The sequence below is a fragment of the Peromyscus eremicus genome, chromosome 3 (genome assembly GCF_949786415.1).
Source record: "Peromyscus eremicus chromosome 3, PerEre_H2_v1, whole genome shotgun sequence".
Lineage (NCBI taxonomy): Eukaryota > Metazoa > Chordata > Mammalia > Rodentia > Cricetidae > Peromyscus > Peromyscus eremicus.
In genome coordinates this window covers 123907048-123931863 of record NC_081418.1, presented here as the reverse complement: position 1 = coordinate 123931863, position 24816 = coordinate 123907048, and the positions used below count along the sequence as shown (strand labels likewise).

The following is a 24816-nucleotide window of genomic DNA, read 5'->3' as shown; positions in this document are numbered from 1 at the left end:
CAGGGTATTCACCACGGCAGTGTTTACCACAGCAGGAGACTTAAAGAAGTCAATGTGGAGCTGGTGATATGGCTCAATGGATAATTGCACTTGTTTCTAAGCCTAATGACCCAAGTTTGATTCCTGGGTTCCATATGGTAGAAAGAATTGACTTCTGCAAGTTGTCCTCTGACCTCCAGGTGTGTGCCTTCTTATATACATACAAATAACTAAATAAATAATTATAATCTAAAAATTAAGTTAAATGTAGACCTGTAAGAAGTCAAGGGAGTCAAGCATGGCCTCCCTATGTGACAGGGTTCTTCACCACCATTAGAGAGAGAGAAGACTTCTGGGAAGTAATTTGGAGAGATTTCCAGAATTTTCTCACGCTAAGGAACAAATTTACGTAAGGAGTGAATGGCATTCTGTGTAAGAAGTAAGGGTCTAAAGAACATAGACAGCCGTTCCCATCCTTAGAGTGCTGGCTCAAGAACCACCCTAGAAGACAGAAAACCAACAGTGCTCAGGGCATTTCTGAAATGTCGGATTTTTATTGAGCCCCGCCCCCCCACAGTAGGCACATCCACCCATCCTCTGTAGATGACTCACGATGCTCAATGCAATGGAAACACCATATGTGGTGGTTAAACTGTTGCTTAGGGAAGAGATACAAAAAACAAGTTTGCATGCGTTCAGTGCAGGCAGGATCTCTTGAGTGTTCGGTGTGTGTGTGTTTGTGTTCACGCGTGCGCACGCGCGCGCATGTGTGTGGAGGCCGGAAGTCAACATTAAGTATCTTCCTTCTTCACCTTATATGTTTGAGACCCAGCCCCTCACTGAATCTGGAACTTGCTGATTGGCTAGACTGGCTGGCTTCAGAACTGTAGGGGTTCTCCTGTCTACCCCTCCTCAGTGCTGGATTACACACACTACCACATCTGTCTTTCTATATGGATGCTTGGGATCAAGATGCTGTGCAGCAAGCCACCCACTGATCCATCTCCCTGGTTCCCAGAGGCAATCTTTTCTTCAAAATATCTTCATTAGCTTTTGTTGAATCCACAGATATGCAGCGTATGAGTAGGGAGGGATGAATGTACGTGTATTTGCTTATCTGCTATAGAGGAAACACAGCAGGCAAGTCAGACTAAAGAAAATGGTGTTGTGTACGGTGTGAGGGAAGGGGTTAAAGTTGGGCCTTCTCTCTGAGAAACTTTTGGGGGCTGAGGGGCTGAGGGCCTGAGTTCAGATGCCCAGCATCTACGTAGAAGCCAGGAGCAGCAGTAGGTTTCTGAAACCCCAGTTTTGGGGAGTCCAGACAAGTGGCTGTCTGAGCTCCCTGGCCAGCCAGGCTGATCGAATCAGTGAGCTCCTAGGGTAACAAGGCAAGACTGGAGACTGACTCCATGGGCTGTGTCGTGCTGCACTGGGACTCAGGCAGGCATAAAGGGCCAGGACTTCAAGTCTCACTTCACAGGTCTCACGTTTGTTACACAAAGGAAATACCTTTGTGGTGTTTAAAGAAAAAAAAAAAAAAGCTAACCCCTTAGCCCGGTGTTCTGTCACCAGTAACAGGGCACATCTGGCATGTGTGTCTCTGTATTCTTGCCCAAAGTAGTCAACCTGAATCGCGTCATGAGGAAAATAAGAGAAAGCCAGATTATGAGGCACTTCTGTCTTCTATAAGACAGAAAGGACTACATCATCAAACACAAACTTAGCACTCAAAGAACATTGGTGTTTATTTTATACTTATAAAACCACACGCCTGAAATCTCAGCATTTGGGAGCAGAAGCAGAAGGATTATCCCAAGTTCCGGGCCATCCAGGGCTACATGGATACCATGTCTCAAACAAACAAACAAACAAACAAACAAACAAACAAACAAACAGAAAGAAAGAACAACTGCCAACTCCTAAATGAATTGTGGGAACTTAGAATAGTGCTTTTATTTCGAAAACAAAATTCCATGACAGAACTAGTGGGTGGGGTTTGAATGTGGGCTGTGTGCGATGTTATTTTTGGAGGGATTGTCTCTTTCTTGAGTTAGATAAAGTTATTGTTAGCTGAGAATATGCTGATCCTTAAAAGAATTGTGTTATGATGTCAAAAGTTCTCAGATCTTTGAACCATGGTGTACATAATAAAGAGAAAATTCAAGAAAGGAGAGAGTAAAAGGTGATAGACATTTATGATTGGATGCTTATCCCTTTTCTGAGGATTTGAACATTTTCTAATAGGAAATTTAAAACATGCCAAGACTGAGGAGCGCATGTTCTCAGGCTTGTCTCATCCTCTTTTTCTCCTGTCCAGGCTGGCCAGGTCACCTCCTATTCCACCTGACAACAGAGTATCTTCCAGTATTGGAGAGAGATTGCCTTTTCTCACCAGCCTAAAACATTGTCTCCACACAGGTGAAGACCCCCTCGTGGACGACCAAAATGAGCGAGATATCAATTCAGTCGCTGGTGTTTTAAAACTGTATTTCCGAGGACTGGAAAACCCACTCTTTCCTAAGGAAAGGTTTCAAGATTTGATATCTACTATTAGTAAGTATTTCCCAGGTGGAACGGCCCCTTGCTCCACAGGTCTTTATAGAAGTTGAGGTGCTGGCTCTTCCTCCTGTCAGGCACAGGAGAGGGATTCTATGAGAGAAGTATGGGCCTCAGAGAGCTTAAGGCCCAGCTGTGTGAGTGGCACAAGGGACTAGTGGACATGGTACACTCCCTAGGTACAACAGAGCGAAGAGGAGAAGCCTAGGGAAACCTAGGGTCAGAGTAGACCTGGGGGATGTGAGCAAGCCTGCCAAGAGGAAGGGAGAGGGGGAAGCCTAAGAGGGTTGGGGGCAGTGGACCACCTGGGTCAACAGTGCATGGTGCAGGAGGTTTGGCGCAGTCAGATGTAGCAAGAGAAGTCGATCTGAATGTCTTTGAAGGACCACACAGCTTTGTGCCTTGGGTGATAGGGATCCATGGAAGGGTTAGGGATCAGGTCAGCAGACAAGCAAAATGGTGATAGTTAACTGACTGGGAGATTATCTTTACACTGCTGGTCATGAGAGTGCTTGATGGAAGAGAGATTGGCAGTCAGGACGTGTCCCAGGAATGGGACAGAAGAAGGGGCATGCTTAAGCTCTCATGTTCTTTCTTGGTCCGTCACCTTCCTTGGTGTTTCCTTCCTGCTCATCTTTTAAGATCTATGCCAAACTCTAAACCAAACTCTGAATCCCAGGCCACAAAGGCTCCATCCTTCTGAGCCCCATGTCACTGGCTTAGCCAGTATCATTAGACCAAATCCCCATCATTCAGGTCCTATGCAGGGCAATGAGTGGATAAGGAAGGCAGTCCCAGCATGGGTCATGACTGTGCCCGACCAGAGTCACATGGTGTGAGGGTCTCTTCTGTTCTGTCCAGGGCGATGAGTATATCACAGAGAAACCTACACATATCAGCCTCCTTCCAAACGCAATGACCAGGGTCATCTTCAGAAGTCTTTGTAAACAGAGTCTACCTGTAATTTAGTGGTACCCTATTACATTTATTGAGTAATAGCCCCCCTTCTGTGCTTTTGATTTCCAGAGTTACAGTTACCCCCAGTTAACTGAAGTGTGGGAGTTTTGAATGGGAAATCCTAGAATTAAAATCCTAGAATTAGAATTACTTTAAATGATCTTTATCCTATGTACTGCTATAACTGTTCCCTTTCATTATTAATTGTTAGTACCTTCCTGTGTCTATTTCATGAGGTAAAATTTACTAAAGGTGTGCATGATAAAGACATGGTACAGACGGGGTCTGACACTGTCCCTGCCCTCAGCATGTCTTTGAACGTGTCCCCACTGTTACATGTTTGTACACTGCCTCCTAATTATAATGAAGGGTTCTCCTTTTTTCTCAGAACAGAGTGATATAAGTTCTTTTAAATATATATATTTAAGGGCTAGAGAGAGATCTCAGAGGTTGAGAGCACTGGCTGCTCTTCCAGAGGTCCTGAGTTCAATTCCCAGCAACCACATGGTGGCTCATGACCATCTACAATAAGATCTGGCGCCCTCTTCTGGCATGCAGGCATACATGCAGGCAGAACACTGTATACAGAATAAGTAAATAAATCTTTAAAAAATGTCTTTAAGAACTACAATGCAGTTAATAGCCACAGGGGTGGTACTTGGTATGGATGACTGACAGGAGGGCCTGGAGGACTTGTAGAGGGGCCATGAAATTTATTTATGCATAAAAACTGACTGTGATCTGACCTGGGTGAGGCTTCCTCCAGCCAGGTCTTGAAGGTGAGCTAGAGGGGTCGATCACCCTGTTGAAATTTAAGGTAGGGAACATCTATTTGTGTGCCCTCCACAGTCAGGGCCTGTGGGTGCTGATGCCAGAATGGACTTTCATTTGCTATACATCCCCACACAATGCCTTGTCAGGAAGCAAGAACCCCAGCTTTGGCAACAGCACCTCATGGAGAAGCATGGCTCTAGACAGTCTTCAGACTCCGGGGAAGAATGGTGGCCAGGAGACGAAGCAGGCAAGAGTGTCTGTAGCTCTGTCATGTTGGCCGCTGAGGAGAAAGAGGGCTTTAGAAGGCTGGGGCTCTGTGAGGAAAACATCACTGGCAATGTGTGGCTTGTCGGCCCTGCACACAGCACTGGCACCTCACTTCTTGTAGTCCAGGTTGCCAGCTCCATAGGTACTACTCTGCTTGCCAGACCATAATACCAGCATTTGACTCTCTAGGGTTCACCTGAGAACGGATCTCAGATGAGATCCTGGGCATGCGCCGAGCCATCTAGTCAATAGCTTACTCAAGAGGAGTCTATGTTTGCACTGTTCTTTTCTGAGTGACTGTGGTGTGCCAGGCCTGTGATGTGGCTGGTGCCTGTCACACTTACTAAACCACCATCCCTGCCTGTGTCATCAGGACTCCAAGGCTGCCAGTGACAGAGACTATCTGAGTCCATAAAACAAAGTATGTCAGTTCCTCTACCAGAAAACTTTAGAGCCATCCATTTTGGACTTCCCATGTCCATCCTGGGGTTTGTGTCACTCCTTTGGTCACTCCTCAGGCAGAACGCTCTTTCCTGGCAGTCCCTAGCTGCTCCAGATTCTCTGCTACCCAAGTTCCAGGCATCTCTCTGTAGGTTTCTCCACAGTCTCAAGACCAGCTTGAAGCGGTTCTGAGTAGGCTAGCCTCCAACCTGTCTTGTTCTGATTGGCTCTGGCCGGTATCTCACACAAATCTCAACTGAAAGTAGAGCCATCTTGACTGATCCCTAAGGAGTTGATGGAGGAGGTGGGGCCTGGAGATATCCTCTGCCTTTCTCTAAGGGTAACAGGCACCCTGATCCCCTGTGCCTTACAGAACTGGAGAACCCAGCTGACAGGGTGCACCCAATCCAGCAGATCCTCATCACCCTGCCCCGCGTGGTCATCGTCGTCATGAGATACCTCTTTGCTTTCCTCAATCAGTGAGTACCTGGCCTGGGGAGCCCTCTGGGACTGGCCCCCTCTGGGAGGGGTGTCCCAAGGCTTTTATGAGTGCTACTGTTATAAACTGGAATATAGAACATTCTTGCATTTGAGTCGAGTTCCTCCTTCCCCCAAAAAGAAAGAAACCACGGGGGAGGATTTGCCTTTTGGGTGAACAGTGGGTACCTGCTCTCTCCTAGCCTTTCCCAGTACAGTGATGAGAACATGATGGATCCCTACAACTTGGCCATCTGCTTTGGGCCCACCCTCATGCACATCCCTGATGGGCAGGACCCTGTATCCTGCCAGGCGCATGTCAATGAAGTCATCAAAACCATCATCATCCACCATGAAGCCATCTTCCCCAGCCCGCGGGAGCTAGAGGGACCTGTGTACGAAAAATGCATGGCTGGAGGGGAAGAATACTGGTAAGGCACTCTTCCTCTTAATATCACCATTAACACCATCCTATCGTTGTTAAGAACCGTCAGAAGCCTTCCAGTTTTCTCATGACACTAGGGTCTGTTCATCATACATAGTTTTTCATGAGAGCTTCACAGCAGTCCCACATGAGAGACAGAGATATCAGCCAAGATTGTGTAAGTTTCAAGGAATAAAACGCACCTCCAGATAGCCTAAGCCCATCGTGCATTGTAGCTTACTTAACTGAAATATCGAGGGTTGTGTCTTCAGGTGTGGCCGAGTCCAGAGGCTCGGCTGTTGTCAGCAGGACCCAGCCCTGCCGACTCTGCCCCTTGGCTTTGCTGCCTTCTGTGCTGGCTTCAGTCTCAGACAGCCTCTCCCTTAGTGGCTGTCAGAAGGCAGCCAGCAAGCAGGTCCATTCTTTGTCGCCCATTCTCTGCAGCCCCAACAAAGAAGAGCTTCTCTCTCCCAGATGTTCCTATAGGAAGTTCCCATTTGAGTCTGAGGAGCTCTCATAATGTTGTGGCTGGCCAGGTATCTTAGGCCTATCTCAGGAAGTGGAGGAGTGGGTGTCCCTCTGTGAACCCCAACAGCTGAAAGTGACACCCATCATCAACCTTTCCTACCCAGGAGTTCTCTCTTCCAGAGACTGTCCCACCTCAGGTCGAAGATCATTAGTTGGTTAGCTCTCTTAGCTGTTATGACTCTCTGTATCAGGAGAAGTAGTTAAGAACCTTTTTGGAACCAGGCCTGGCTACCTTCCCCAAGCTAAGCCTGCAAGAGTGAAGATTAATATGTGTTTAATTGTAGTGAAGGGCCACAAATGTGTCTGGTCACAGCTCTCTGTCCTTATGCAGTTAGAAAGCACAATTTCAGCGTAAACAGAGGCTAAACATTCAAATTACACATGTACAATACACACTCGCAACTTTTACACTTTTCTTCACTTCCCATGAGACTGGAAAATTAGCAATTATGTGGTCATTGTGACGGTGTTTTCAGAACTAAAAAGGGAGATGAAGCTGAAGGTCTCAGTACAGTGGACAAAATCCACTCATTCAGCAGTGCCCCCCACGACCACCCAACATCCTCTGGGGACTGCATCTCCAGGTGACAGGGATGATGCCTGAGCAAGATTTGCTTCGGTGGGAGGAGTGTTAACAGGACAGAAGCAAGCTGTTTCAGTAGGGGCCCCTGAGCCAATCACAGGCCACCAGGAAAGGCTTCTCAAGGAGGTAAAGAAAGATCCAAGTTAGCAACTTAAACTGGGGCCAGTTCACAGAGGACTAGGCTGAGAAAGTCTGAGGCCTGCAGCACAGAGTGACAAGGTGGGGTGTGTGACAGGAGGTTGGTGAGGTGCCAAGCTACACAGGTCAGCTGGAGGCCGGTTCTGATGGCCTTGATTTGGATCTAATCCTGGTGGCAATGGGGAATTATTACAATAGAGTCTCTGTTTCTTTTTGTCCTTTTTAAAACAGTCTCATGTAGCCCAGACTGGCCCCAAACTCATTATAGAGCCGAAGCTCACTTGAGCTTCTGATCCTTCTGCCTTTACCTACTGAGAGCTGGAATTACAGGCGTGCACTACCAGGCCAGGTTTGTGTGGGGCCGAAGAGAAAAGGCAGGCCTTTGTACGTGCTAGACACTGCCAGCTGAGCTGCCGAAAGCCATTTTTAAAATGGCATTGTAAATGTCACCTCCTATTAAAAGCCATCCAGATCACTCTATGTTGGTCCCCTCTGCTGCTCTCCTGTCAGCCTGGTTCTTTCTTATAAATCATTATTTCATCTTGCAACTGTTTTATGCACTGGCCTCATTACTTGGGCTGTTTTCTCTCCCTAGAATGTGAGCAGTGAGGTCAGGGACCTGGTCCACTTGATTTGTCATTGTGTCCTTTCTACTTAATACAGTGGTATGTATTAGAACGCAGTCAAGATCTTGATGAAAACCTGGTCTGCGCGCGCGCGCGCACACACACACACACACACACACACACACCATGAGGAGAGCCCTGGCCTCCAGACGCTTGCGGTTTCCCACTGCCATCTGAATCTCATTGAACACATAAAGCATTTCAGTCCGCGTCTGCTACTGTGCTTGAGACTGCGTCGTCTATAATGAACTGAAATCTGTGTAGCTTGAGGTTCTGAAAACTAAGAGGTATACTACATGCAGCGAGGGCATTCATGTGAAATCATCCCATGGTGGAAGGCAGAGGGAAAGAAACGGTGAGAACAAGCAAGATAGCCCAAAGGGGTCAGGGCTAACACAGTAAGTCTACCCTCACATTAACTAACCCCAGTCGACACCAGTCCATTTCTGACAACACAGCCCTTGTGGCCTAATCCCCTCTGCTTAGATTGTACCTCCGAACACGATGGCATTGGGGATGATGTTTCTAATGCACGTGGGCCACATACTCAAGCCTTTGACAATCTATCAATTCCAGAGCTAGGGGTCACTGAAGGAGGATTCAGGAAAGTCCCCAACAAGATCTCTTCCTATGTTTACTTGCAGTGACAGCCCACACAGTGAGCCAGGGACCATTGATGAAGTTGACCATGACAATGGTACAGAGCCTCACACCAGTGATGAAGGTGAGTAGAGGGGAGGGTCCGGGCCAAAAAACTCACAGGGACCTCCCATGCCTACTCAAGCCAGCCACAGGGCCAGTCTCCACAGCCCCACAGCTCTCCAGGAAGCACCACTGCCCTTCAGTATCCGAGGACCCATGGTGCTGAGGGATGTCACTAAACTTCTATCTCCTGGAAAAGCAGCGGTAAATATTCTGCCTTTAGGTCTGTTGCCCATTTTAAATTTGTCTTTTTAGTATTGATAAATACTAAATACTTTTTAGTATATTTAAATATAAGTTTATTATCTCAAGTATGATTTTCAGATGTTTTCTTCTATTATAAGACTTGCTTATTGCTTTCCAAATGTCCTTTGAAGCACAAAAGGTTTTAATTTTGATGCAGTCCAATTCATCCAGTTTTTATTTTGTTGCTCATTGTTTTGATGATATTCATGAAGACCCTTGTCTTGCCTTCTTTCTTGTGAGGTGTCTTAGTTCACATTATTGTAATAAGACACCATGACCAAGGCAACTTACAGAAGAAAGAGTTTATTTAGGGCTTACAGTGTCAGAGGGTTAGAGTCCAACATCTACCCCCAGTGACACACCTTCTCCAACAAGGCCACACCTCATATTCCTTCCCAAACAGTTTCACTAAGTGGGGACCAAATATTTAAACGTACAAACCCACGGTGCCGTTCTCATTTCAAACCACCACACAGAGAAAGCATCCAGCATTTTACCACAGATATAATATTAGCTGCCAGGGTTTTTGCTTTCTTTTTTTCATAAGTGTCTGTATGTATGTGTTTTCATGCATATGTGTGCATGTATTCTCATGCCTGGCACACACATGAAGATAAGAAAAGAGTTATTGAGTGTCCTCCACGATCACTGTTTCTTTGAGGCAGAATCCCTGAACCTGGGCTCACATATTTTCAGCTGGACCAGAATCCAGTAAGCCTCAGTGACCTTTCTGTCTCCACCCATCTCAGAGCTGAGGTCTCAGGTGTGTGACAGATGTCTGACTTGTCTCATGGATACTGGGATCTGAACTCCAGTCCTCTGGTTGTACAGCACGTGCTCTTAATGGCTGAGCCATCTCTCCCACACAGCAGTGAGGTTTTCAGAGGTGCATTTATCAAGTCAAGGGAGTGCCTTTCTGTTCCTGTGGAGTGTTTCATTAGGAAAACATGTTAATCTTTGCCAAATGCAAACTGTTGAGATGATTATGTCATTTTTTTCCTTTTTTATTTTACTGATAAGATTCATTGAAATTTTAGATGTTAAACCAATTTTACATCCCTGGGATAAATTCTTTTCAGGGATAGAGAACAATTCCTTTCACATACCCCTGCATCCAGTTTGCTAATATTTTGTAGAGAAAAATTTCATCCATACTCACAGGAGATGTCGGTCTGAAGTTTTCTGGTCATATATTCCAGGTTTTGTGTTAGATAATTCTTGCCTCATGAAATGTGTTACCGAGTCTTTCCCCCTCTTGTGCTTTTTGGAAAACTTGGTGAATAATTATTATTGTTTAAATGTTTGGTGGAATTCAGCAGTGAAGTCATATGGGGCTGGGCATATCTTTCTGAGTAGTGCTTTGATGGTTGATTTGTGTTCTAGGAGACTCATTCAGGTTTTTTATTTCTTTTTTTAAAATGTATTCTTAGCATGTATTCATGTGCATGTGTGATGGGCAGGCACATGCATGACATGGCATGCGTGTAGAAGTCAGAGGACAACTTTCTCCTTCAGCTTGTTGAGGCAGGGTGTCTCTTGTTTCTGCAGCTGCATGCTACAGGCTGTCTAGCCTGTGAGCTTCTGGGTGACTCTTTTGTCTCCCCTACCCATCTTCGCACAGGAGTGCTGGATTACAGATGTGGACCACTGTATCCAGCTTTTTTTCTATATTGTTTAATGTGAGAACTGAGGTGACTCAACGTGTACAGCATGAGCTATCTTACTGGCCCCAGATGTTTTAATTTTTGTTTTTTACATTTCTTTATTGTGGGAGGGGTGCCTATATCGTGGTTTGTACTTGTGAGGTTGGAAGACAACATGCAGGAGTCGGTTCTCTCCTTCTATCATAAAGGACTCAGGGATCAAACACATCGTTGGGCTTGGCGACAAGCCCTCCCACTGGCCCCAAATATTCTACTTCTCAAGTCAGTTTCAGTAGTCTACGTTTTTAGGAATGTGCCCATTTCGTCCAACTTATCTAATTTGTTGACAAATAATTGTTGGTAATATTTCTTTATGATACCCCTTTTTTCCTCCAAACTAATGACCTTAATGTTCCTTTTCCATTTCTGATTTTGCATTTTATTAATGTGATTTTTCTATCTTATTTTCTTAGTTTATTCAGCCAAATGCTTGCTGATCTTTTTCAAAGAAGCGGCTTGGCCCTCATCTTTTCCCTAATCTCTATCTCACTAATTCTCCTTTAATCTGTAGACTCCCCTCTCTGCTTGCTTTAGCTTCAGTTTGCACTTCTAATGTCTTTACTTTTTTTATAGTTTATATATATTTTTATGGATATGAAGTTTTGTCTTCATGTGTGCTTGTATGCCGTGTGCATGCAGTGCCCTTGGAGGCCAGAAGAGGGCGTTAGATCCTTTGGAAGCTGAGCTGGGTTGTAGGTGCTGGGAATCAAATCCAGGTCCTCTGGAAGAGCAGCCTGCTCTTAACCACCAAGCCATCTCTCCAGCTCCTGCACTTCCTGCTTTCTAAGGTGAAGGTGGAGGTTATTGGTTTAGAATTTTTCTTAGCACAGTCAGTGCTATTTACAACTCTAAATTTCCACCTAAGCAGTAGCTGCACCCATGAGTTTTGATTGTGCTGTGTCCTTATTTCCATTCACCATTGCCACTGAAAGTATCGTGAGTGAACAGAGATGGGAATCTAGCCCTGCAGGTAGTGCGTGATGCTTACGTGTAAGCGGACAAGAGAGAAAAGGGCTCATGGGAAAGTGGGGGTAGAATGTATGCTGAGGTGTAAAAGGAAAATGAATTTCTTCAAACATACACACACACATTTGATATGGGGTCCATGTAGCTCAGGCTGGCTCCACCTCCTGTTATCCTGTCTCTACTTCCCAGGTGCCTGGGTTGTAGGTATGCATTACCACACCTAGCCAAACTAGTTTCAATAATCATGCAATGGAAAACAAGGAACTGGCATGCCTGCTCCCTGTGGAATTTTTGTATTTGTTTGTTTATTTAATTTTTTATGAGCTAGGTTATCGCTATATAGCTCAGGCTGGTTACAAACTCAGTCTTCTTGCCCTGGGCTCCAGAACACTGAGATTCCAGGTCTACGCCACTGAGCATGGTACTCACAAGACATTCTGAGAAGTTACATAGGTTGCCTAAGACTGAACAGCAGGGAGGAGTCTAAACCTAGGGTGCTGGGGTCCCAAGCCCCAGCCCACATGTGCTCATCACACCTGCCGCCCATCTTCCTTACTGAAGCCCAGGCTGTCTGAGTCTTGGGACACCCCTCTGACCTCAAAGATGCTCTTTCTCTTTATTTTCTTTCAGAAGTGGAGCAGATCGAGGCCATCGCCAAGTTTGACTATGTGGGGCGGTCCCCTCGTGAGCTGTCCTTCAAAAAAGGGGCCTCATTGCTCCTGTACCACCGTGCCTCAGAGGACTGGTGGGAGGGCCGTCACAATGGTGTGGATGGACTCATCCCTCATCAGTACATAGTTGTACAGGACATGTGAGTGAGAACTGGGGCCTTCTGTGAAGAATGAGGTAATAGATTAGTGATGTCTGGAATGGGCAGTAGAAGGGGAATACTGGGTTATATGCTGGCAATTTGTTCTCCTGGGATCAATATCAAATCTTGATGATCTCTAAGAATGGGTTTTTTCCTAACTTTCTTTAAGTGGAAATCCACAGAAGAAATATGCACATTGATCATCCTTCAGATGATACAGAGATAGTATTAGGTCTGGGGCCACCATCTAGACCTATGAGTCACAACCAGGGCACTGACTAGCATCCCATAGTCTTTTCATATCCCTCCACTATCCTGAGCTTTCCCTGGAGCTAGTGACCAGCTCACTACCCCTTAAGCTCACAGCCCTTCATTCCAGATGTGACCTTCTCAGGGGATGGAGAAACACAAACATCCCATTTTCTTTTAACCAGATGACATTTTTAATGATTTAAAGAATTTAAAACACCACACATCCTAAATATCCAGCACTGTCGGAAAGTTCAAGAAGTTAACACTTTGTGTGAGGTTCTTCCTGGGCTCTCATTGCCTTCCGGCTTGGATTGGCTCAAGGGAGTTGAGCTGTCCTGGAAGCAGCCATGGAGCTAAACTCCACAGGAAGGGAACCCTAAGCCTGTGTTGTGATGCAGGGGAGAAAGTTCTGAGCTTGAGCCAAGCGAATGAGAAAGGGGATGCTGTAATAGAGGGCCTCCTCACCCTGCACCCCAGATAGGGAGGTAAGTGATGGAGGTAGCTCTTTTCCCCCTTGCTTGGCTCTGAGCATGGAGCCATAGGAAACTCAGCATGCAGCATCCTGTGCTAGGAGACTCAGAACTCAGCACCCTGTGCTCAGCTTGCAGACTCTTAACACCCATTTCTCCACCCTGTCATTGAAAGGGTCTAGGAGAGAAAAAAAAAGCTATAAAGGGGGAAGAAACAGTGGAATGGGGTGGAATACAAGGGAGCCACCCACTAGAGAGCCTGGCTATTGGAGCATCGTGGAAGGCATGTGTGGAGGGAAAGTGCTCGGCCTGGGCTGCTGGTATAGATAGTCATAGGTATGTGCAGACAGGTTTGGAGGAGCTCTGGGCATCCTGGGCCTTCCCCCAGAGGACAGGGACCACCTCCAATTCATGTCTCTCTTCTCCCCAGGGACGATGCCTTCTCCGACAGCCTGAGCCAAAAGGCTGACAGTGAGGCCAGCAGTGGGCCGCTGCTGGATGACAAGGCCTCCTCCAAGAATGACCTCCAGTCCCCTACAGAGCACATCTCTGATTACGGCTTTGGGGGGGTGATGGGCCGGTAGGAAAATGGGTTCATTTTTGTCCCCCTAGTGCCCCATTTGTGTGTGTGTGTGTGTGTGTGTGTGTGTGTGTGTGTGTGTGTGTGTGAGAATTGGGAGAAGCAAGAGAGCAGGAAGGGGAGAAGGAGACTCTTACAGCCCCTGGATTCTACACGCTGTGATCCTGAGTAAAGCTGGGTGGGTTAGGGGAATGACCCAAGGATTCCAGGTGTGAACCGACCCAGCTTTTGTAGGGGGTGTGAAAGAAGGAAGAGGAAGACGTACGCTGGCATCAAAGAGCTTCTTATTTTTTAAATAACAATCGTAGGCCAGCCTGGGCTACACAGTAAGGCTGTCTTAGAATTTTAATATAATAATGATGAGAGAGACACACACATAGGAGGAAAATTGGTGAATGCTTTTCTTTCTCTCTCCAGCTCCTGTGCCTCCTGCCAGCTTTCTGTTGTTACACAATCTTTTTAAAATGTAAAGCTCCCCCATCCTTGAAACACACCACTTAAACAGAGTTCACACCTTCTTCTGTGGAAGTCACTACCCGACTCCACCTCCCTGTGTGGTAGGAACAGATATGCCGTTCTCTTTACTGAGGCTGGGCTGTGTCACATTACCCATATACCAGCAAGGAGCTGTGCAAGTCATCCTGGGAACAGGAAGAGAGAAAAAGCTAACAGTCTCGCTCTGCTTCCTCTCCCCACAACCCCTTGTCCTCTTAGATGGTCAAAGTCTGTCCCGCCTACCCCCACCCCCCACTGCAGCCTGAAGGGTCTTGTGATCAACCCAGGCTTTGCAAAGAGAGCAAGAGATGCTTGTGGCATCATACACTGGGTATAAAAGAATTTCTTTTAGTTGAGGTCCTGAAGCCTCTTTTTAGTGATGTCTACTCAAGTCAGCTTTGGACACTGCAAGATTATAGAATCCAGGGGTGGGGAAGTCGAAGGCTGGGTCCATAGAGGATAACGGTGTGGTCCCCAGCTCCTAGGAGGACCATATCATCTCCTGCCTCTCTTCCTCCCCTTCATCCCTCTCTTAACCTTGTTCTTTTCTTTCTTAAAGCCTCTTCCTCCCAACACCTATGCTTTGATCCTACTGGGGCACCCACAGGCTTGCTTAGCTTTGCTGGGGCACAGGGTTTGAATTGCCACCAGTCCCATGGAACTTGGTCCATTCCCAGCCACTATCCCTCCCTACCCTCATCCGCATCCAGCCCTCCCTACCCTCATGGAGGCCTCTGTACCTTGGGTGACCTCCATAGGACACAGTAGTCTTTAAGTTATTGTTAAACCCACTTAAATTTGGGCAGGTGAGGGATAGTCCATCAATGTAGCAGATTCGCAGAAATGGATTTGGGGAGAATACAGAAAAGCTTGAGGCAGACATGAGCTGATAAGCAGCTCACACCCTTTTACACCAGTAGAGCCCTGGAGGTGGACAAGGTACCCAGAGATCTGGGAAAGCCGTAGAGACAGCCCTGCTCTAGGGAGGTTGGTGGGTGACAATGGCGAGCAGGTATTTCGTTCCCAGGGGTGCTTACTGTGTTTACTGTGGCCTTTTGGTACAGTCAAGCCTCAGTGTTACAAACCAGCTAGAGTCTGAAAGGCGTCAGACTATATGTATGACCACAGCTAGCCACAGCATTTCCAGTTTGGAATCTTCCTGCCCGAACCTGACTTAGAATTTGGTTAGCAGTGCAGCCAGCCTGGCTCCCACTCTCAGCCCTCCTCCCTGGGCCAAGTTACCCTTCCCCTGTAGGGAAGGTGTCACAGGTCTGAGCTGGCCCTTCATCACCGAAATTGTACAGTCTGGCTGAATGAGGCTTCACTGTGCTGGCTCCTCTAGATTAGCATGTAGCTATGGCGTGGGGGTTGGCTGGCCCGTTCTGAGCCTGGCTAGGGTTGACTTCTGCCCCATGCTCCCTGCCCCTGGCTCCTTTGCAGAGTGCGACTACGGTCTGACGGAGCGGCCATCCCCAGGCGCCGAAGCGGGGGCGACACACACAGCCCACCCCGGGGCTTGGGTCCCAGCATAGACACGCCACCCCGAGCTGCTGCCTGCCCCAGCAGCCCCCACAAAATCCCACTCAGCCGGGGACGGATTGAGAGCCCTGAGAAGAGGAGGATGGCGACATTCGGGAGCGCTGGCAGCATCAACTACCCTGACAAGAAGGCGTTGGCAGAAGGGCTCTCCATGAGGTCGACTTGCGGCTCCACCCGGCACAGCAGCCTAGGGGACCACAAGTCCCTGGAGGCTGAGGCCCTGGCAGAAGTAAGGGCCCCACAGAAGACAGTTAGGCCAGTGAGACTCAGTGGGACAGAGGGTGGGAACTTCTGAGTGGGCAACCACAGTGGCCTTGGTGGAACTTGAGACTGAGCCAGACAAGACAGTGAATTGGCTTCCTTTCCATGCTACTAGCTAGAGCTCCTATAAAGACTGAAAGACCCCCCCCCCAGTGTCCAGGCTGGAGAGAGGGTAGCTGGATTATGGGGCTGAGGTAATGGCAGGCCTCTTCACCAGATGCTATGATTGAGTCCATGTATCCACCAATGCATGCATCCATCCATCTATGCATGCATCCATCCATTATTCATTTATTGATGAATCTTGACTGAGCATCTGTTGTGTGACATTTACCATGCACAGTGAAGTACAGTGGAGACCTGATGTACTTTGGCCCTGCCCACATGAGCTTATAGTTAAGGAGAACTGCCAACCCAAAATGGCAGCAGGGCCCATTGTCTTTAATTAGCAGGGGAGGGTATATCATATTTTGAGAGTCTTCAGTTTGGAAGTAATTCCCCTGGGTATGACCCAAGACCCAAGATGGACAGGACTAAATACCTGAAGCACAATGGAGACTATTCCAGGCTCTTCTAGAATGTTTTCTGTTTGGATGATTTTTTTCCCCCATTGGCCAGAATCAGTTTGTTTGCGAGTTCACCTCACTGATTGTGTCTGTTTTTGACATCATATTCCCCTTTTATTCCCCTAGCTGTAATTTTGGGCAAGGGTCTATTATGTACCTCCCTCAATGTTGTCTCTCATTTAAGAGATAACAGACAGGGACTAGAAGAGATGACAGACATGGACTAGCAGGTCCTGCAGGCTGGGGAGAATCTGTTGTGCTGATAGTCTTTTTGAATACCGTTTAGAAGAGGATGAGATGAGCTTGTAAGCTTCTGCGCATGTCCTTACAAGACTCTAGGGAAGATCCTCAGAGAATGCCCTGGCTGGAAGCAATGCACCACCAGCTAGAACTCCACACATGGCCTTTACCTCATATCCTGATGCCCATTTCCGGGGAGTCCTTGGGGTCGGTACCTTGGCATGGACCAAGTAGAGGAGACAGCCAACCTGGACTTCTATCCTTGAAGGCTACCCTCTTGAGAACCATCACCCTAGTACCCAACATCTTCTAAAGACAGCCATCACAACAAGGCAGGGGCTTCCTAAAGCTGCCTCAGGGTCCTTTACATGGATAGTCAAATGCAGTCAGGGGCACTGTGCCTAATGCATCACAGACTACTACGGAATGCCAGTGGAGTGAGTGGAGTTAGAGCATCATTTATGCTATGGTACTCTGACCAGGTAGAAAGACATACTTACAGATGTTTTAGAACCTTGAAATAGTTTGCTGTGCATTGTGGAGCTCTAGCAGGAAGAGGGTATATCCAGTCTCTAGACTTCTGTAGTCTTTATCTGAGGAGCATTTTGTTAGCCTAGCTCAAGAAATACACACAGCAATACTACCTGCGATGTCAGTGTCCACGCCCGCTCTACCTGGATAGTGCTTTTCATGGACTGAAGTGAAAGTGAAGGTCGTAGAAAACAGTCGAGAAGACACTGGACAGCCACCCACTTGCTCAGCTTCATGTCTGAGGAGCCCTTGACTTGGTTGGAGTCAAAGGGGAGGTGGTATGGAGAACCCCAAATAGTAGGTGGAGTCACCCTAGATTCGAACAAAGTAGATTTGAAGCCCAGGTAAAGAGGCTGTTTTGGAAATGTGCAATACCGTCCTCTGAAGTGGGGAGGAGGTGAAAACCGAGTCCTTTCCCAACTGTGTCCCAGGCCCCACTGCCTCTCTGCGGCTTCACCTGGCGGACTTAACGCATCCCTCATCGGACTAATGCAAGGCTGCAGCCTAAACTCCTCAGCCCACCTTTCTCTGAGCTTTCTGTCTTTCCCATTCACACTCTACCAGGGATGGGGAGATGAGAAAATTACATTTTAGTTATTGACATTTTTACCTTTCAGTTCCCATTGGATTGGAGCAAATGGGGGGTGGGGGTGGGGAGAGATTGTGAGGGCAATAGGAGACTAAGTCCCAGAACAGTGGGGTGACCCTGCAAGTGTGTCTGCAGTAGACAGGTAGAAGAGCCCTTCCTGCAGAGTCACCCACAACTGAGTCTCTGGATAAAGAACCTCCTAAAGGCCCCTTCTTAAAACGGCCAGCACAGTGGGCAAAGGGTTAAACATGACGGGGGAAGCGTAAGAGCTGGTGTTGGTCATTAACAGGACACAGAGAGCAAATGGGATAAACTGGGATCATGAGGTGAGCAAGAGACTGCTTGGGGACGTGCCCTGGGCACACTGGAGTCTGGCAGGAAGGAGGCTGCCTGCAGATCCGGGAAGGAGAGGATGAAGACTCCGATGGATCGAGGCCTCTACCGTATTCCCAGGCTCTAGCCCCACTTGTCTCCCCAGAGCCATGCGTTTTCTTCCCGGGCTGGCCTCAGACTGCAGAAGAGCGAGCAACCCTTAGCAGCCAACACTGCTCAGACTGGGCACGGCACCTGCGCGGGAGGGTTTTTAAGCCAGGTCCCTTGTTGTGCCCTCCGTGGGTTCCGGGTCAGATCAGATGTGGAGGCCGCCCCTTAAAAGCCCCCTGAACAAGGACTCTTGCTCTCTGAGGAGTTGGATGGCCACTGTCTGGCAGTTTGTAGCACTTCATGTCCTCGCTGTCACCACACCTTACCAGCAAATGTGGGCTTTCATCAGACGGATGAAGCGCAGGTCAGAGTGGCTGGTGCTCGCCCAGCTTCTAGATCAGTGCCACTTTCCAGCCTTACCCTGCCCTGGATTTGGTGTCCATGGCCCTCAGGCTGGCCTGTGTGCCTCACATCTGTCACCTGAATTATCCTCTTTCTGATGAAAGATACAGATACAGATACAACCATGTCCTATGTGCCATTTAAATTTGTTCCACTTTTTAAGGAAGAAATGAACCTTTTAGATCATCATGCTGAGAGGAAAGTGGTCTTCCTGCCATTCTGGGATGCACACTGCATGTTCTGTAGGTAGTAATTTCCCTGTGGGCAAGGGTTTCTTTCCATTTTCAAAACTGACATACAGCTATACAGTTCTATAGGGTAGAGTGTGGAGTCTCTCGATATCTGTATGTGTTAAGATGAAGGACTCTTTTTTTTTTTTTCATTTGATTTCATGTATGGGTGTTTTGCCTGCATGTATACATGTACCTCGTGTGTGCAGCGCCCACAGACGCAGACAAGGGTGACGGATCCCTGGGACTGGAGGTGCAGCCTGTTAGAAAGCCACTGTGTGGGTGCTGGGAATTGAACCTGGTTCCTTTGGAAAAGCAGTCAGTGCTCGTAATCACCAACCCATCTCTCTACCCCTAAAATGATTCTTAAGAGAAAAAAAAAGTGTCGTGGGCAGAGACTCTGGAGCCAGACACCTGACTTGGACTGTGTTATTTAGCTGTGTGACCCTGGGCAAGGTACTTGACTAATCTGAGCCTCCGTTTCCTTATGTGTGAAGTGAGTGTAACAGTTGTCCCTACCTTATCAGTAAGTTATTCCAAGCTTTGGATCAGCGCTCAGCATTAAGAATCATTGCTATGGGGATCATTACTACTGTTTTTGAGTGCCAGGTGCCATGCATAGATTTGATTGTTTTATACGTTCACCAACCCTCCGAGGTAAGTATTATAACTGTCTGAAATTTACCGGTGAGAATTCTCAGGCTCAGAGAGGTACGTGCAGTTCCATAGCAAGGAAGTAGCAGAGTCAGTTTCTGAATGAATGTCTGTCTGCTACGACCTGACCTACCTTTATGATGGTGACTTCTTGTGCAGGACAGGTATGGGGGGGCGGTACTCATGTTGATCCCTGCTTTGGTTACAAGATACCCTTGGGGTCTGGTATCCCTCTGGGACATGGGATTCCCAGAAAACATCCTCTGGAAAGTCTTGAACTAGCTAGCAGCTCTGAAGAACCTGTGTTGACCGGAACCCTCTCTGTCCCCAGGACATCGAGAAGACCATGAGCACAGCCTTGCATGAGTTGCGGGAACTTGAGAGACAGAACACTGTCAAGCAGGCGCCAGATGTGGTGCTGGACACCCTGGAGCCCCTGAAGAATCCACCAGGCCCCATCAGCTCGGAGCCTGCCAGCCCCCTGCACACCATTGTCATCCGAGACCCTGACGCTGCCATGCGCCGCAGCAGCAGCTCATCCACCGAGATGATGACCACCTTCAAGCCTGCCCTGTCGGCTCGACTGGCTGGTGCCCAGCTGCGTCCACCCCCAATGCGTCCGGTCAGACCCGTGGTCCAGCACCGATCCTCCAGCAGCAGCAGCTCGGGCGTGGGCAGCCCGGCTGTGACACCTACTGAGAAGATGTTCCCCAATAGCTCCTCAGACAAGTCTGGCACTATGTGACCTGCAGGACCGGTGACACCGCCATGGCCCACTGCAGCACACCGTGGCCTTGGGTGGCCTCGGTGGCTTCCACTTGCTTCCCAGGGATCTCCTGGCCTTGGAGGGCAGATCCTAGAAGGTCAGCCTGGGAGGGTGTATGTCTGTGGAGAGCAGAGGCCCAGGCATTAGCTGCACCTCAGACTCAGCCATGTGAATGCCACAGACCTCTTGTGGGCAAATAGACATGCCAAGGAATGCTGGAGCAAGATCAGTCCCAGGGACAGTGTTTCCTAAGATTGAGGCAGATGCTTACCAGCTTCTCATATTGTCACTGGAAAATTATTCTCTCGATATTCTCTACATACGTATATATGTGTGTGTATATAAATACGTGCATATATATATGCATATGTGTACGTATGTGTCTGTAGGTGTGTGTGTATATATATTTATGCATCTATATACATATACTAGAGAGCTGGACATACACACATGCTAACTGTATATAGACGCTCCTTTTTTTTTTTCTTTTTATGAAACTTAGATTTACCTCAGACCCATGCCACCAAACATCTCCCACTGGTATTCGGTGGGGTTTGCAGGGACTTCTCTGGGAGAGCTTAGAGGCCCCACAGTAACTGCGAACGAAGCAATATACCACTAACCTGCAGAGACACAAAACCAGAAACAGTCTCCAACTGTCTCCAGAAGTCGTGGCCTTCCAGAACAGTCTGCCCCTCAAGGAAGGGTGGGGCAGGCAGTACCCCCAAGCAGGCTGCTCCTAAAGGTGGGGAACCCTTCACAGAAAACCCTTCATCTACCCCCAGAGACCCTGCCCTGCCACCCAAAGGCCAGAGGTCAACTGTACCCTAAAAGGCACAGGGGAGGTTGGTGTGAAGACCCTTGGGTTTGTATGCAGAAACGGGATGGTGAGGTGCTACACCCCATCATGGCACAGCATTACCTGTGGTTAGGGAAAAGAGAACAACAACAAGTTCCGCAAGAACCCAAACAGTAGTATGGAGGAGTTCAAACCCCAGACATGCTGTAGGGATAAATCTGTGGTGACTATAGAAGTTTACTTCTCTCATCTTCAAAATATTTCATGTTTTTCTTCTTCCTCTTTCTACTAATTAGGCTATGTCAGCTTTGGAACTAAATGGGCAAGGAGGTGTTGAGTCACACCATTTCTTTTCAAATTGGGCCACAGCACACTGTGCTTCCCCACCGGAACCTTCGGTGCCCAGTCAGCCCTTGGCCTCCGTCCTAGCAAGGTTGTGCTGGGAAACACCGTGGGCTGAGATTTTATGAAAATGGAAGTGCTCTCCACGTTCCCTTCCCTTCCTATTCCTCCACTTCTTCTAAAGCAGTTAATGTAGACCAAACATGGCGGTAGAAACATGGTACGTGATTCTGCAACAGGACGAAAGCCTTCTGCATGGCTCTTTTGGGTTCCATTTTACCTGCACTTTTGCTGTCTCCGTTTTCCAGATACCTCCAGATTTTCTGGATAATGCATCACAGGCAAATCTACCCCTGAAGGGACCATTTCTACCTTCCCCCTCATGTCAAACCAAGGATCTCCCTGCCCCCCCCACACCCCTTCTGCCTGCCTCTGAGTTTTACAGTACAAAACCCGGAATTTGAGTCCTAGCTCCCAGCAGACAGGAGCTGTGTGACCCTTGGATACAGCACTCCTGTCACCTACAGACACGTTGAGATGCCACCCTGGGCATTTCTTCCCATTGGGCTTGCGTCCACCATCTCTTGGGTCCTCCATTAAAAAGCAACTTGCCCTCTGCCCCAGGGAGGGACCTAGTGAGTCACTGGTTCTTGGATGTGGGGAGGATTGCTTTCTGCTTTGCCTGGAGGATCAAGAATGGACACAAAATGCGAATGTTGTCAGGGAGAGGCCTGAGCCAGCAAGCCTTCCTTCCCTCTCATCTTGCTAGGATGGGCCCTCTGTCTTTGAGCACATAACGACATCTCCATTTTATAGTTGAAGAGAGTAAGGCCTGGGGGTGGGCTGGAACCTGGGCAAGACATGGCAGATGGTCTAGTGGGCTGCGTGAGGCTCCGGAAGCCCTCATTTCTAAGTGTCTGCTGTCTCTGCTACGCGCCCAGGAGGTAAGACTTCTCTTTGGTATCCCAGGGCTAGTCCCAGATTTTGAAGTCCACTTACCTCCCAGGCAAAAAATGCAACATTCTCTGCCTGAATACTGGATAAGATAAACATTGAGTTTACAAATCTGTTACCCGACACACCTAACGCCAGTTATGCTGTGCAGATTTGTCTCTGGGTTGACTTAGTTCATTTTTCCTTACTGCCTCTCCCCAAATGTCCTGAGAGCAGAGCCTCAGCTGTTTTCCTTAAGCATCTATTTTTTCTCCCATTGGCAAGTGGCTGATGAGTTCACATTTGGGGAAGCGCATGCACAGATGGCAGACGAGTCCCCAACTCCTCCAACCCCCAGTCTGAGCTTTGATGCGGAACAAATGGAAAAACACTGTCCACCCCCATCCCCAACACACACACTTCTTCATCTGGTCCCCTGCATGTCTCAGCTACCCCCAGGCCCCAACTCGGTCCCATCCGTGTCCATCGAGTGTGAGCATCTCCCTTCCGACTCCTGCCTGTTTTTAGTCCACTATATATTGCTGTATTTGTTAAATGCTGGGAAGTAACTGTTAAAATGTGAAACTGTAATTTTTTTTAAAAGGAGGCTACAATTACATTATAGCCAATGCCACTTACCAAATCTTTGCACCTAGTAGATAGATCAATGTAAAAACAAATACCAGAAACCTAATTGTACAGTGATTGGGGTGGGGGGTGTAGTAACATAGTTAGTAGTCCTCAATATAGCCAAGCGTACAAGGGGAAGTGGTGTCTACCAATGTTCATCACCATTATTGAAAGCTGTACTGATCAGTTAGTTGATAACGGGCATTTAAAAAAATTATTTTGGCTTCACAGAATGATTTCTTAACTTCCAACTCATCTGAGGTCAAGCCTTTTGTCTTTGTGTATAACCGGTGTTTAGTCTGTTTTAGGAATGAACCAGCAAGATGTTCATTTAATTAAAACTGACCAAAGACAATTAATTCCTGGTCTAGTTTCCTGGGCACTGTGTGGCCCAGCTGCCACTAAAGACCTTTCTCCGATCAATTTGAGAACAAGCTGAGCTTCCGACCCCACTCGCCCTCCCCGCCCTCCCTCTCTTTTCCTCATCGAGCTGCTCTGAGCTGTGGGATCCTGGGAACAACTGTCGCCTTTCCTTGTTTTCAGTGCTAACTTTTCACCTTGAAGCGCCTTTTGAACCCCGGACAGAGCACACAACTGGAGGGAATTGTGGGCTTGGGAGTTAAGACCAGAGAGTCTTTTCTCTGAAGTCACTAAAGCAGGGGTCAGGAGGGAAATGGATTGATTCCTAAGGGACTGAAAGGTTTATGTCCGGTGAAGAAACGAAATTGGAGTGGGAAGAGACACAGGGAAATGGAGCCATCCATTGGCTACTCGCTGGAACCAGCAGTTCAGAGATCTGCCTTATAAACACTTAAAACATTTGTGGTACACAAAGAGGAGCTGGTGGGAGAGAGACCTGTCCACAGGGCTCCCTTCATTGGCGTCTCCTGGAGTGCCTTGTTGGGTGCCGCCCTCTCTGATTCAGGAGGCATGGATGCAGAGGACATCTCGTGACCTGGTACCTGGTCATCGTTGAGTGGCCAGGGCACATACGTTTGAAACAAGTGACGGGAAACCCTGAGGACTCACACAATGGCCCTCCCTCTTAGCCTCTCTAGTCCTAACTTCTCATCTTCCAGATGGTTCCACACTAGAGCAAATGCCTCATTCTCCTGAGAAACCCAGAAAGGGGTGGAAGGGGGTGGTGCTTCTAAGCTGTGGTAGTGGGTCCTGCTGGGCAGGGAGGGAAGGGCATGACAGAAGAAAAGACAGGAAGGGGCGAGCAGAGGCATGGCTTAGCTGGTTTTCCCACCATGCTAATGTTGACAGTGCAGGTCAACTTCCCTGGTTCTCTGGGGTCTCTTCTCCACTGAGCTGAGTTCCAAGTGGAGAGTTCCACCTACTCCAAGCTGCCCAGGGGAACTGCCAGAAGGGACTTCACTGTCAGTCTGAGACCTCCTGGCTGCGCTGAAATTGATCTGCCAGTATTCTATTGTCCCATCATCTGGGACTGGCCACATGGCCATTGCTGCCCTTTGCTGACCACTCCTTTCTGCGGGAACTGTCCCAGGCAAATCACAAAGCTGTTCCTTGAAGTGGAACTGCCAGAGTGCACTTTCCTTCTGAGACGGAAATGGGTCAAGGCTAGCTCTGTGCCCAGGCCCTCGTTCCAGGCGGTGTGACTGTTTACATGGTTTGGCAATAGGTTTGCTTCTGATTGCTTCAGAGTGGCTGGTCTGTTTTGTTTTCTTTGCTTTCCTTTTCCCCTCAAATTGTGACAGGAAAAACAAACTGAAACCACCCTCGGGAATTGCTGGTTGCCTGTCCCCATGTGATGCTAACCGTGGCCCTCTTCTGGGTATCATTTCTCTACCTTATGACCAAATGCCCGTCCTATAGAGTGTCTGATTGGATCCTCTGTTGCGTATTCTGATGGTGCCTGCTGGTTTGATGTGGAGCTATCCTGTGAAATAAAACAGCTTAACTTTTTCTCACA

At 48.0% G+C, this 24816-nt stretch overlaps 1 protein-coding gene across 1 annotated transcript in view; it reads left to right on the top strand.

The window, feature by feature from the left end:
- The window catches only part of Srgap3 (SLIT-ROBO Rho GTPase activating protein 3), a 113600-nt gene extending 88784 nt beyond the window's left edge, over window positions 1-24816 (top strand). The window contains exons 14-21 of the mRNA XM_059257098.1: window positions 2398-2532; window positions 5348-5453; window positions 5655-5882; window positions 8395-8474; window positions 11998-12178; window positions 13331-13480; window positions 15416-15743; window positions 19742-24816. Coding sequence (XP_059113081.1) covers window positions 2398-2532; window positions 5348-5453; window positions 5655-5882; window positions 8395-8474; window positions 11998-12178; window positions 13331-13480; window positions 15416-15743; window positions 19742-20155 — 1622 coding nt within the window. The 3' untranslated portion in view covers window positions 20156-24816. The remainder of the gene's footprint in view (window positions 1-2397; window positions 2533-5347; window positions 5454-5654; window positions 5883-8394; window positions 8475-11997; window positions 12179-13330; window positions 13481-15415; window positions 15744-19741) is intronic.